The sequence below is a fragment of the Artemia franciscana genome, chromosome 8 (assembly GCF_032884065.1).
Source record: "Artemia franciscana chromosome 8, ASM3288406v1, whole genome shotgun sequence".
In the NCBI taxonomy this organism is placed as follows: Eukaryota; Metazoa; Arthropoda; class Branchiopoda; order Anostraca; family Artemiidae; genus Artemia; species Artemia franciscana.
The window spans coordinates 45,951,133-45,965,710 of NC_088870.1; the positions used below are offsets into that span (position 1 = coordinate 45,951,133).

Genomic DNA, 14,578 nt, shown 5'->3' on the forward strand with positions numbered 1-14,578 from the left:
TTTTGTAAATACATTTTACCAGAACAGTAGACATGTTAAAATTTCTTCAAAACAGAACTATGAACAGATTTCAATCAGATTGATTGAAGGGCCCAAAGTTGAACTACTGGGGGCGTGGTCCCTGCCAATGCAGTCACTAAGTGTTTCAAAAAACTGTTGAGGCTGTACTAAATACCAGAGTTGGTATTTAATACTTGCAGAGCTTGATAGCAAATTTGAGATAATACTGGAAAGTAGAAACTCATATAGAAATTAGTATCTAACCAGCCTTAATTGACTGTTGTTGTTTGGAAAGTTTTATAAGGGTTTATTTTATTTTTATAACGTTATCAGATGTTTTGTCATTTGATATCACTCTACCACTAACTACTTTACCCCCTCTTAATTTTTTCTGGCATTTCCAGCGACAAAACTAAAACAATAACACCTATGTTGAAAAAATAATCCAGATCATTTTTATCTTATTCTGCTTTTTTTTTTTCTTTTTTCACCTTCTTATTCTTTATCAACTTGTTTAAACGTAATCACCAGTTCTAATGAAGCTTTAGTTGAAAAAATGTAAACATTAACTTGAATGTACTGTATTTTTTTTCTTGTGATGTTTCTAATTGATATGAAGTTCAAGAAATATAACCGTTTTATTCTGAAGGATTTTTCAACATTGAAATTACGATAATTAATTAATTTTTAGCTTGGAAAAACTATGATGATTATTTTTAGAGTCTTGGCACTTGAATTTTGATTCGTTGACTTCAAAAACAGTTATAACTATTTATATTTTGATTTCAGCAATAGCCTAGAATGGCCTTATAAGACCCTAGGAGGAATTTCCAATTATCACCCCTCCCCTTCTTTAGATTTTTTTCCTAATCATTAATAAAACTCATTTAAAGTGTTCACCTTATGGGAGCAAAGAAGTGAAAAGAAAAAGAAATTGTGTGTTTTAAAAAATGCGTCAGTAAATATTTTAATATAAATAACTTAATGCGCAGCAAAATATCAGCAAAAAAATTTTTTTTAACCATATTAATACTGTTAACATTTATATAACATCAATGACAGGCGAGAATCAAAGCAAAATCCACCCCCCCCCCTTTTTGCATACAAGCCCAGTCAACATTGTCCGTCATGAGTCAAACCAAAAATCTCAGTCATATCTTAGTTCTTGGATGGATAATAGACAATATCTAACAACAAGTGACAATGACAGTATTTTTTATACAATCCAGAAAAAGGCTCATGCCAAGCTTTGCCTCTGACTACCTGTCTTGGCTTTGTCACCAATTGACTGATGGCTTGGTAGCAGCTTGAATCGTAAATCGTAATCAAACAGTTCGTGGTAACGAACTGTAGTAAGGAGCGACCCGGCTCAATAGTAAACGAAACTCTAAAAAACGGAATTTCGATACTAAAAGATATATCAAAAGAATCGGATTTTTATGCTGATTTCAAATATATAAATTTCATCAAATTTAGTCTTTGTCATCAAAAGTTACGAGCCTGAGAAAATTTGCCTTATTTTGGAAAATAGGGGGTAACACCCCCTAAAAGTCATAGGATCTTAACGAAAATTACACCATCGCATTCAGCGTATCAGAAAGCCCTATAGAAAAAATTCCAAGGTCCAATCTACAAAAATGTGGAATTTCGTATTTTTTGCCAGAAGACAAATCACGGGTGCGTGTTTATTTGTTTTTTTGGGTTTTTTTTTTCTCCAGGGGTCATCGTATCGACCAAGTGGTCCTAGAATGTTGCAAGAGGGCTCATTCTAACGGAAATGAAAAGTTCTAGTGCCTTTTTTAAGTGACCAAAAAAATTGGAGGGCACCTAGGACCCCTCCCACGCTCATTTTTTTCCCAAAGTCAACGGATCAAAATTTTGAGATAGCCATTTTGTTCCGCATAGTCGAAAACCATAATAACTATGTCTTTGGGGATGACTTACCTCCCACAGTCCCTGGGGGAGGGGCTGCAAGTTACAAACTTTGACCAATGTTTACATACAGTAATGGTTACTGGGAAGTGTACCGACGTTATCAGGGAGATTTTTTTGGTTTGGGTGTGGGGTTCAGGGGGGGGCTATATGGGAGGATCTTTCCTTGGAGGAGTATTTCATGGGGGAAGAGAAATTCAATGAAAAGGGCGCAGGACTTTCTAGCATTACTATAAAAAAAAAACAATGAAAATATAAACATGAAAAAGTTTTTTTCAATTGAAAGTAAGGAGAAGCATTAAAACTTAAAACGAACAGAGATTATTACGCATATGAAGGGTTCTAAAAATACTTTAGCATAAAGAGCGAGGTATTTAGGAGGAGATAAATACTTCGCTCTTTATGCTAAAAATTTTTTAAATAATTTCAACTATTTATTCTACGGCCTTTCTGATTCAGGGGTCATTCTTAAAGAATGGGGATAAAACGTAACGTAAGTTACGTAAGTTATGTACGTTTGTTACGTAAGTTAATTCTTAAATTACGTTTTTTTTTACTAATAAAAACGTTCGTTAAAAATTAAAAGATCTAGTTGCCTTTTTGAGTAACCGAAAAATTGGAGGGCAACTAGACCTCCTTCCCCACCCCTTATTTCTCAAAATCGTCTGATCAAAACTAAGAGAAAGCCATTTAGCCAAAAAAAGAATTAATATGCAAATTTCATTTTAGTAATTTATGTACGGAGAGCCAAAATCAGACATGCATTAATTCAAAAACTTTCAGAAATTAAATAAAAAAAAAAGTTTTTTTAAATGAAAGTAAGGAGCGATATTAAAACTTAAAACGAACAGAAATTACTCCGTATATGAAAGGGGCTTTTCCTCCTCGACACCCCGCTCCTTGCGCTAAAGTTTGATTCTTTCTCGCAACTCTACTTTTTAAAACAATAAAAAACTTTAGCGTAAGGAGCGGGGTGTCGAGGAGGAAAAGCCCCTTTCATATACGGAGTAATTTCTGTTCGTTTTAAGTTTTAATATCGCTCCTTACTTTCATTTAACTTTTTTTTTATTTAATAGTGTACATAGACAGGGAGTCGGGCTCATGATTAATTAAATAAAAAAAACTAATTTTTTTAGCTGAAAGTAAGGAGCGACATTAAAACTTAAAACGAACAGAAATTACTCCGTATATGAAATGAGTTGTCCCCTCCGCAATCCCTCGCTCTTTACGCTAAAGCTTTAAATTGTTTTAAAAAGTAGAATTGTGGCAAAGAGTCAAACTTTGGCGTAAAGAGCGAGGGATTGCGGAGGGGACAACTCATTTCATATACGGAGTAATTTCTGTTCGTTTTAAGTTTTAATGTCGCTCCTTACTTTCAGCTAAAAAAATTAGTTTTTTTTTATTTAATTTCTGAACGTTTTTGAATTAATGCATGTTTGGTGTTGGCTCTCCGCACATAAATTATTAAAATGAAATTTGTATATTAATTCTTTTTTTGGCTAAATGGCTTTCTCTTAGTTTTGATCTGACGATTTTGAGAAATAAGGGGTGGAGAAGGAGGCCTAGTTGCCCTCTAGGCAACTAGGCCTAGAATTTTAATTTTTAACGAACGTTTTTATCAGTAAAAAATATACGTAACTTAAGAATTAACTTACGTAACAAACTTTCATAACCTTATATTTTTATTATGTATACGAGGGGATTTGTACCCTCGTTAATACCTCGCTCTTTACACTAAATCGTAAGTTTTGTCCCAATTCTTTAAGAATGACCCCTTAAAGAATAAATAGTTGAAATTACTAAAAATACTTTAGCATAAAGAGCAAGGTATTTATCTCCTCCTAAATACCTCGCTCTTTATGCTAAAGTATTTTTAGAACCCCTCATATGCGTAATAATCTCTGTTCGTTTTAAGTTTCAATGCTACTTCTTCCTTTCATTTGAAAAAACGTTTTCATGTTTATTTTTCATTGTTTTCTTATAGTAATGCTAGAGAATCCTGCGCCCTTGTCTTTGAATTTTTCTTCCCCATGACAGATTCCTCCTAGGAAAGATCCTCCAACATAGCCCCCTCTCCTCAGCCCCACCCCCAAACAAAATAAAATCCCCCTGAAAACGTCTGTACACTTCCCAATAACCATTACTATATGTAAACACTGGTCAAAGTTTGTAACTTGCAGCCCCTCCCCCAGGGATTGTGGGGGAGTAAGTCATCCCCGAAGACTTAGTTATTACGGTTTTCGACTATGCTGAACAAAATGGCTATCTCAAAATTTTGATCCGTTGACTTTGGGAAAAAAATGAGCGTGGGAGGGGGCCTAGATGCCCTCCAATTTTTTGGTCACTTAAAAAGGGCACTAGAACTTTTCATTTCCGTTAGAATGAGCCCTCTTGCGACATCTTAGGACCACTTGGTCGATAGGATGACCCCTGGGGAAAAGAAAAAAAACAAAAAAACAAACAAATAAACACGCACCCGTGATTTGTCTTCTGGCAAAAAATACAAAATTCCACATTTTTGTAGATAGGAGCTTGAAACTTCTACAGTATGGTTCTCTGATACGCTGAATCTGATGGTGTCATTTTCGTTAAGATCCTACGACTTTTAGGGAGTGTTTCCCCCTATTTTCCTAAATAAGGCATATTTTCTCAGGCTCGTAACTTTTGATGGGTAAGACTAAACTTGATGAAACTTATATATTCAAAATCAGCATTAAAATGCGATTCTTTTGATGTAGCTATTGATATCAAAATTCAATTTTTTAGAGTTTTGGTTACTATTGAGCCGGGTCGCTCCTTACTACAGTTCGTTACCACGAACTGTTTGATAAGCAAGCTGCTAAGTTTTGTTTAGGCTAGGAAGGCATTAATAATAGAATACTAATTGCTGATTTTATGACTAAAAAGTTCAGGGTATCAGTTATAGTAGTATGTGCCGCTGTTGACTGACGGAGAAACTTGTGACTCAGATGAATTTTACTTGCAGTTACAGGAGCAAATAGACAGGGTCCCAGGTAGAAAATGGTGTTTTTACTAGGACATTTCAATACCCTGGTCTGTAGAAAGAGGGATAGATGGTATCCTAGCCTAGGTAAATTTGGTTTAGGAAAAGAAAGCAGTAATGGCTACAAACTTTTGCAATTTTGTAGGTGTAACAATCTAGTTACAACCAATACAGTGTTTGGTCTTAAAATGTCCCATAAGTTGACATGATATTCGCGTGATGTTGAGACATCAACCTTATTGATTATGCTATTGTAAACCCAAGACTGACAGAATCAATACAAGATACTAGGGGTATATACGAGTGCTATTATTGATGTTAAAAGTAGTGTCTAGGGTTAGGATCTAGTAGTGTCTAGGGTTAACTTAAAGCTGAAATTTCGGAAGAAAATTCAGAAAGCTGGAATTATAGTAGACTCCAGGAGGAGGATTTAAGAAAAACCTTCCAGGAATATTTGAATGCTAAACCTAAGAGTTCAAAATTTTACAGTGTCGAAAATGTTTGGAATGATTTTAGAAAAACAATATGTGAAGTTGCTGATGGCGTCTCAGGGAAGAAAGTTAAGACTGCAGCTAGGAACATTAGTTCACAAGTTTTATTTGTAATAGAGAGGAGAAAGTGTTTGTACAAGAACAATTTGAGTGATAGATTATATGAAAACAAAAGGAATGTAATGAAAGTCGAGAAAGCATTAAAATATAGACTAAGGAGGTGTGAAATGGATGCAATGGATAGAACTCCCGAGGATCTGGAAGATGCGGCTAGACGGCTTAATAACAAAATATTGTACTGGCATGTGGATGAATTGAAAGGGAGTAGTCAATCTGGATTTGTCCCAGGAACGTGACCACAATTAGTGATAAGGAAGGAGTTGAAGTGAGATGGGTGGAATATTTTGAGAATGTTTTAAACCGAGACCCCATTACAGGAAAAGATATAGAGGAAAATGGACAAGTTTTCAATACCTTGGATGTGAAGGAAGATTTGTTTTTTTTTTTTTTTGCGAGGAAGAATTAGTGAAAGTACTAAAATGATTGAAAAATGATAAATTTTCAAGTGCTGATAGTGTGGTAAATAAGTTTCTTAAATATGGTGGCTCTGAGTCTAGAAATAAGCTACTGAAGATTTGAATATGATTTTTGAAAAATGCGAAGCACCTAAAGATTTAAGAATAACCATAATTAAACCACTGCGTAAAAAGGTTTTAAGAGTGAGTGTAGTAAGAAAAGTGAGTGTTGTATGTTATTATCGAGGCATTAATCTTGTCTCTGTAGATAGCAAATTACTTAGTAAAATGATACTTTTTAAACAGGGAGATGCTGTGGACAAAGTCTTAAGAGAAGAACAGTGCGGTTTTAGAAAAAGTAGAGGGTGTGTCGACCTAATTTTTATTCTTAGGGTAATAATTGAAAAGTGTCTTAGTTGTCAAACATCTTTGGTTCTCAGTTTTATAGATTTTGATCAAGCGTTCGATTCTGTTGATAGAAGAGCTTTAGCAAAGGTCTTATCCTTACATGGTATACCAGACAAATACATTAAAGTGACTAATGCTACGTATGAGAATAATACTGCTGTGGTTAATCTAGGAAATGAGGTTAATAGCTGGTTTTGTATTAAATCAGGATATAAAACCACAAATCAGATTAACCATACAAACCAGGTTAAGCAGGGTTGTGTTCTATCCCCCTTCTATATTGATCATTCTGATGGACATTACCTTAAGGAGCACAGGAAGGGCGATGGGATACCACGGATCAAATGGGGAGGGAAATCTTTCCTGGACATAAATTATCAGGTCTGTAAATTGATGTTAAAAAGACTAAGTCGCTAAGGCTAGGAATAAGTTAAGATGAAAAGGTGACGTTGGGTAACGGAAAGATGGATCAGGTGGGCAGCTTCACTGAACTTGGTAGTATTATTCGTAAAGAAGATGTTAAAAGTAGAATAGCGAAGGTGCAGGTTTTTTTTTCACAGTTAAAAAAAAGTTTGGAAGAATAGGAAGATAAATCTGTAAACCAAGGTTAGAGTATTGAAAGGTAGAGTGATGACAGCGGTCTAATAGGGCTCTAAGGCCAGGGCGCTCCGAAAAGCGGATGAAGATATACTAGATGTTTTCCAGAGAAATTGCCTACGGATTGTTCCGGGTACCTAACTGACTGACAGTAGTCTGTAGCCTTCCTACAGTAGGCTGTACTGAAAATGTGGTTCAATCCCGCTTTTTAGGTGTTCAATCCGCGTGGTTCAGTCCGCTTTCAATGAAAGTAGAAGAACGATTCAGATTGCTAGGGCATGTTCTCTGGATGAAAGATGAAAGATTGCCGAAGATTGTCCTTATCGGCCAACCCTTTAGGGCTACACGGAAAGCAAATCGTCCTCGTCTGGGGTGGGAGGATGTCATAATGAAAAATTTAAAGTAAATGGGAACTTCCTGGGAGGGTGTAAAGAGGTAGGCTTTGAATAGATTGAGATGGAGAAGAAATGTGCGTATCTGTGTTGGCTTGGGTGGCTTGGTGCAGCGGTGAGTTGTTAGTATTAGTAGTAGTAGTAGTTATTATCTGATGGACTCTAGATTCATTGTTTTATTCATCTATTATTGTCTGATTTATTCTAGATTTATTTAAAAACTGATAACCGTTGATAATGTACTATTTGATGAAATCGCTGCAAATTTGACACAGTAGGATTGACTGACAATTTTACTGTGTCATATGATCCAAGTAAAGCTCAAAGACTTTAAAGTCTTTTTCGGGGCTTTTTAGTTCAAATAAATGTCTGATTTTAAAAGAGAAACATATATTTTTGGCAAAACATAAGTAAATAAGGCAGGTTTTTATGAATCTTAGAAATTTAGGAGAATTTAAGAAAAACGCCCTCAAACTGCACAAATCAGAAAAATTGGGACAGCGATCAAATTAACCGATCAAAGATAAACAGCCACTGAAAAATTGAAAAAATCTATATCTCAAATTTTCTAGTTTAGGAGGTAATTTTGTTCTAATTTCGCTTTATTTTACTTTTTAATTTACTTTTAAGGTAAAATTAAATTGCACCTCTAGCTTCAAGAAGGAACGGGAAGTAAGTTCTTAACTAAATTAGTTTCAAAGATTCTATGAAGATTGCATCATGAAAAATGGAAGTCAAAAAGAGGTCTGAGATGTAATAATATTTGTTAGTTTAGAATATCAGAGGGGAAATTCGCTGAAAATGTACGATTTTCGAAAGGTTATCGTTTTTGAAAATTTCTTAGTAGATTCCACAAAAAAGTAAACGCCCAAATTCCTAATTCAAAGATAAATTGTTCAAGTTTTCGTTGAAGGAATAAAAATGGGAAGTAATTAGAACAATTGGGAGGTAGGCTATATTAGATCCTAATTAAGACTAAACCTCTGCTACCTAAGCCCCTCGAAAGTGTTGCGGGAACTAAAACGCTTGGGTCACTTTTGCAGACTAATATGTGACTATGTATCACCTTATATTAGATTATCCTGTGCCAGCAGAGGCACCCAGGTCATCTACGAAGAGCAGCTAGTCATCCCGTAAGTTCACCACAACCAAAACGTCTTCTTATTTGGGTTGGATCGTTGTGTAAATGTTGGACAGGCCCTATTGATAGGTACAACGCAAGGCGTTCTTTTGTCGACGTCTCCTGTTGATTCCTTGAGGTTGCCATTTCGAAATCTGTCTTGGGGTCCTATTGTCGTTCATACGGATCACGTACCCAAGATATCACCACTTTCGTTACCAAATGACGTCCGTAACTATGAGCTGGTCTGAGATAGAGCGGACTATCTGTTTTGTGACGTGATCACTCCCGCCATCCTTCGAAGGCATGATTGCATTCCTCTTTCCTTTGCTGTATATTGCTGGTTTTCATTTTTCAAAATATATTAACAGATTCCACAAAAAAGTAAATAATCAAATTCCAAATTCACAGATAAATTTTTTAAGTTTTCATTGAAGGAATGAAAAAGTGAAAGTAAATAAAACGATTGGACATAAATTATATTATAACTAAGAATAAACCTCTGTTACCTAAGCCCCACGAAATACTGCAGGATTTACAGCACTTGGGTCACTCTTACCGAGTAACTTGTGGCTATGTATCACAGGGGATAAAATTGTGGTCATCTAACCTTTGCTATATACATTGGGTTTGAAAACTCCAGTATTAGATTCGGTGCACATAAAGCAACTTGTACTTACTTGTATTTACAGCAGGGCCAGGCATTTTCTACTCGCTTGGCATCTAAATTTCAGATGTTTCGTGGGATCTTTTTTTTACAATCCCCAGACGCACGGTTGCTGAGCTTGCAGATTCGTTGCAGGGAACAACAAAGCTTGGAAACTCCAGTTGCTGATTTTATGCATCGCAGTTGCAGAGCAAGACATATGACAAAATCGTCATATGTCACAGGGAACAAAATCGTATACCTTTCCTACATACATTGGGTTCGAAAACTCCAGTATTAGATTCAATGCACAAGAATCAAATTGAACTTACTTTTATTTATAACAGGGTCAGTCATTTTCCACTTCACTTGGCAACAGAAATTCAGATGTTTCGTGAGAATTTGTAAGATATCCCCAGACTCACGGTGGCTGACCTTGCAGAGTCGTTGCAAGGAATAACGAAAAATTGACACCCCGAATGTTGCTAACGTACATACAGTTGCAAGAAAGGACTTGTGACTGTGTCCCACTGGTAACAGAATTTCATACTCCACTTTACGTCAGATTTTACAGTGAAAGTACAGAATTGCAGATTTACCTATTTATATGCATATATATATATATATATATATATATATATATATATATATATATATATATATATATATATATATATATATATATATATATATATATATATATATACATATATATATATATATATATATGTATATAAATATAAATGGTAGCCTCCTTTTTCCTACTCAAGTTTGGGCTGCACTCAATGAAAGTAGAAGGTGTCTTTTTCTAGAAGACAAAACATGAAATCCAAATCAAATGTGTCTTTTCCTTCTTTTATCAAAATTTCTATGATAAAGTATTATCTATGTTCAGCAGATTTCATAGCTATTTCCATGAAAATAAATTCGATCTAAGTTATTTTTCCGACATCTAGCTTCTTAAGGTCATCGAAAATGAAAATTCCCGCACAAATACTATGAGGTTTTTCCATACTTGATAGTTCAAAAAAAATGATTGGTGTACTATTACGTCTTTTTCTTTTCTTCTCATGAGTAGTATTTGAGGAGGAGGGAAAATTAACTCCCTAGATTTTAAGAACTACCATTTTTAGTATTTCCATTTAAAAAGTAAAAAAAAAACAGAAATGATCTCCACACTTTTTTATACCCCACCATTTTTGTACTTTTTTCTTTTATCCCTATAGAAAATGAAAAAAAATTGCCCCTCCCTAATCTAATTCTTTCGTAAACTGCCCCCTCCTTGTCTCACTTTGTAGTTGTTAGCTCCCTGATTATAAAATATGTACATATTTGACACATTTTTTTCGAAGGTATATGATAAAATCGGATTCAAACTACTATAAACACTTAATTAATTTAACACTTAATTAACTTAATTTAAGTAAACTATCACTATATTTTAGGGTCAATACTTCCCAAAGTCTATTTACGAATTGGAAACATGCTCGTGGTGTTACATTTATATCCCCTCTGCAGCTTTTCTTCAGAAGCGAAAATTTCAGCGCCAATCAAAGTTTATTCGACTTGGAAATTGGTCTGGAAATATATCAGTCTTGATAAATGGGACTCACTCGGTAAGATTTGCTTTTGAACAGGCTTTCTCTTTTTTTTTCTTGTAGGCTATTGAGTTTCCTATTTCGGCTTGAACTGTCAGCGATCATATAATATTGAAAAACGCTTTCATTTAAAGCAGGAAGATTTTTGAATTTGAATCAGACAGAGGAAGTTATCAGGAGATTGATTTTCTGAACGACTGAGAATAGATTGACAATTTAAGATAGCAAAACCATAAATAAATCAAATTAATATAGACGGCAAATGGGCGTGAATTTATGTTGTCCGTTTCATTTCATCTGACGTCAAAGGGCGTTTGCTATATATAGAAATCTGTTCTACAACTGCTTTATTGATCGCTGAAAATTCTTGGGTGCCAGAAAATAGGAAATTGAGTCCAAAACCGACGTCTTTTTTCGGCTCTAATTTTCTTCTAGCGTTTAAAATTTAAATTTAAAATTTAAAACATATTTTATAGACTAAGCAATTCAAAATAAAATCGTTTTTGCCCCTCCCCCCTTTTGAACAATGCGTAGGTCTATCTTTACGTGAAAACCAAAATTAGAATTTTCTAGAACACACTGCCTTTCCTTTTGCAAATAATACGAAATAAAAATATGAAAAAACGGGTATTCAAAAAAAGACAGTGAAAAATGAAAAAAACTTTTTCACTAAGAATAATATAGTATAAGTTCAAATATTTTAGTTTCACGTCTGAAAGCCTTTATCAAAGGGGAAAAAAGAATGAACTAAACAAAACATTTAAGGAAAAGAAATAAACGAAACACTAACGTTTATGCTTGACACTCAAGAAAATAAAATAAAATTATCGTTAAGATGTAATTTTCTAATCGTTTGCATTTATGTTTTGTTTTTTCTCTGCTTTATAAGTTTTGTTTTATTTAGTTTAGTTTGTTTCGTATTTTGTTGTTGTTTCTTCCGCTGATGAAGGCTTCCGAATGTGAAGCCAAAACATTCGGACTTGTATTATTGCTGGTGGGAAGATTGATTTATTTTGTTATTTTCTACTGTATTACTTTAAATATTATACCCTTTCATATTTTCATTTCGTTTTATTTGAAAACCAAGATTTCCTAAGATTTTTATTCTTGTTGTTTTGATATTATGAAAGTATTAAGGCAGCATTGTATTTAGGTTACTGTTGCCACGTTGAACATGGTAATAAAGAAATAAAACTAATTAGTTTAACTTGAGAACACCTTTTGTCTGAAAAAACTTAAACAACTTTTTTAACACTTTTTTGAGACTTTTAACACTTTTTAAGCTGTTTGGTGCCCTGTCTTTAGCTTTCTTTTTGCTGTTTTTATCACATTTCTTATTTCCAAACTTAGCGACTGCTACTACCTAAACTGTGTAACTGCATAGGAAGGTCTTTTTTCATTATCAAAATTGAAATCCAGATTTTTTCTAATTTTAATATGTATATAGTTGTGCTAGTTTCCACTTAATTAGTTCAAACAATTAGAATCTGTTTTCACTGCTCTTGGTTGTGTAAAGCCGGAAGCTTATTAGTTTACAGATGCTAAAAACATAAATACGTCAAACTAATATAGACTGCTAATACTTCTTGGGCATCCAAGTTGGGGTTCTCTCGATCTAAACTTGAGATATCAGCCGGCTAATTCTGGGACCCAAGGAAGTCTAAGGTTTGGAAAAATCAACTGAAGAACAAAGAAAAACCAAAAAAAAAAATAATTGAAATGCAAAAAGCCTTGCAGAGTTTCAATGAGCAAAGTTTTAATAACTTCATGCTTAGAATTGGTAAGTTAATATAAATGATTACGATCCATCGTGCAAACGAAAGATCTTTGAATGCTGTCAAATACTAAAATGGTCTTAAGCACCAAATAAGAGCTATTAAGCAAATGAGCTTCCCTGTTTCAAGTTGAGCAAGATTTTAATAGAATTTTTTTTAATATTAAACCTCTGAAAAATGAACTAAACATATTTTCGTGTCAAACGCAGGCCAAATGACACTCAACAAATTACAGTTTGTGAAGCAGAATTGTACAGGGCGAAGCGGCGAATTCGAGAGCTACAAAGAGCTACTTTCAGCAATCTCTATGTGACTTTTATTTGAAGGCAGAATGCTCCTTACATAGACAGACCTTAGAAGAGGCTAGAAGCCTGAAATACTGTACCCATGGTCTTTATGATGTAACCAATCATGTACATTCTCCACAGTTATCTAGATCATATCGGATTTACCAACAAAGTTCACCCACATTTAAAGTAAAAAAAACGTTTTTTTATGCATTTTAAAGATAAATTCACGAGTCGAAGAAATATACATTTTATATATATCGGGGGGGGGGGGGAAGAGGGGAGTGGCTCACACTATTAAACAATATTGCCAATTGATATTTTCTATGCTCAGGAAAATCTACAAAGTAATGTAGATGACATAATAGTACTTCGATTTGTACGTGGTACCAGTGACATCATTCCATGATGAAGCTGCTGCAATCAAACAGTTCATGGTAACGAACTGTCGTAAGGAGCGACCCGGCTCAATAGTAACCGAAACTCTAAAAGATGGAAATTTTAAAACCAGTAGTTACATCAAAAGAATTGCATTTTAATGATAATTTTATATATATATATATATATATATATATATATATATATATATATATATATATATATATATATATATATATATATATATATATATATATATATATATATATATATATATATATATATATATATATATATATATATATATATATATATATATATATATATATATATATATATATATATATATATATATATATAGTTTCATCAAGATCAGTCATATCCATCAAAAGTTACGAGCCTGAGAAAATTTGCCTCATTTTAGAAAATAGGGGGAAACATCCCCTAAAAGTCATATAATCTTAACGAAAATCACACCATCGGATTCAGCGTATCAGAGAAATTTATTATAGAAGTTTCAAGCTCCTATCTACAAAAAAGTGGAATTTCGCATTTTTTTTTTTTTTTTGCCAGAAGACAGATCACGAATGCGTTTGTATTTGTTTTTTTGTTTGTTTTTTTCCCAGGGTGATCGTATCGACTCAGTGGTCCTAGAATGTTGCAAGAGGGCTCATTCTAACGGAAATTAAAATTTCTAGTGCCCTTTTTAAGTGGCCAAAAAATTGGAGGGCCCCTAGGCCCCTCCACGCTCATTTTTTCCCCAAAGTCACCGGATCAAAATTCTGAGATAACCATTTTATTCACCATAGTCGAAAAACCTAATAACTATGTCTTTGGGAACGACTTACTCCCCGGCAGTCCCCGTGGGAGGGGCTGCAAGTTACAAACTTCGACCTGTGTTTACATGTAGAAATGGTTACTGGGAAGTGTATAGACGTTTTCAGGGGGATTTTTTGGTTTAGAGGGAGAGTTGAGGGGGTTGGGGTTACTTGGGAGGATATCTCCATGGAGAAACTTCTCATGAAAGAAGAGAATTTCAATGAAGGGGGTGCAGGATTTTCTAGCATTATTTGAAAAAACAATGAAAAAATAAATTTGAAACATTTTTTCTACTGAAAGTAAGGAGCAGCATTAAAACTTAAAACAAACAAAAATTATTACACATATGGGGGGTTTACCTCCTCGTTATACCTCACTCTTTACGCTAAAGTAGTTTTAGTAACTTCAACTATTTATTCTACGGCCTTTGTGATTCAGAGGGAATTCTTAAGGAATTGGGACAAAATTTAAGCTTTAGTGTAAGAGTGAGGTATCAACGAGGGTTGAACCCCCTCATATACGCAATAAAAACATACGAATATAGAAGTTCGTTACGTAAGCTAATTCGTAAGTTACGTATAGTTTTTGCTAATTAAAACGTTTGTAAAAAATTAAA

The 14,578-nt window shown here is 34.1% G+C and overlaps 1 protein-coding gene across 2 annotated transcripts in view; it reads left to right on the plus strand.

The window, feature by feature from the left end:
• LOC136030489 (calcitonin gene-related peptide type 1 receptor-like) overlaps positions 1-14,578 on the plus strand; it is a 166,000-nt gene that overhangs the window by 53,905 nt on the left and 97,517 nt on the right. For both annotated transcript variants that reach the window (XM_065709511.1, XM_065709512.1), the window contains one exon: positions 10,551-10,721. In XM_065709511.1, the coding sequence (XP_065565583.1) occupies positions 10,551-10,721 (171 nt within the window). The remainder of the gene's footprint in view (positions 1-10,550; positions 10,722-14,578) is intronic.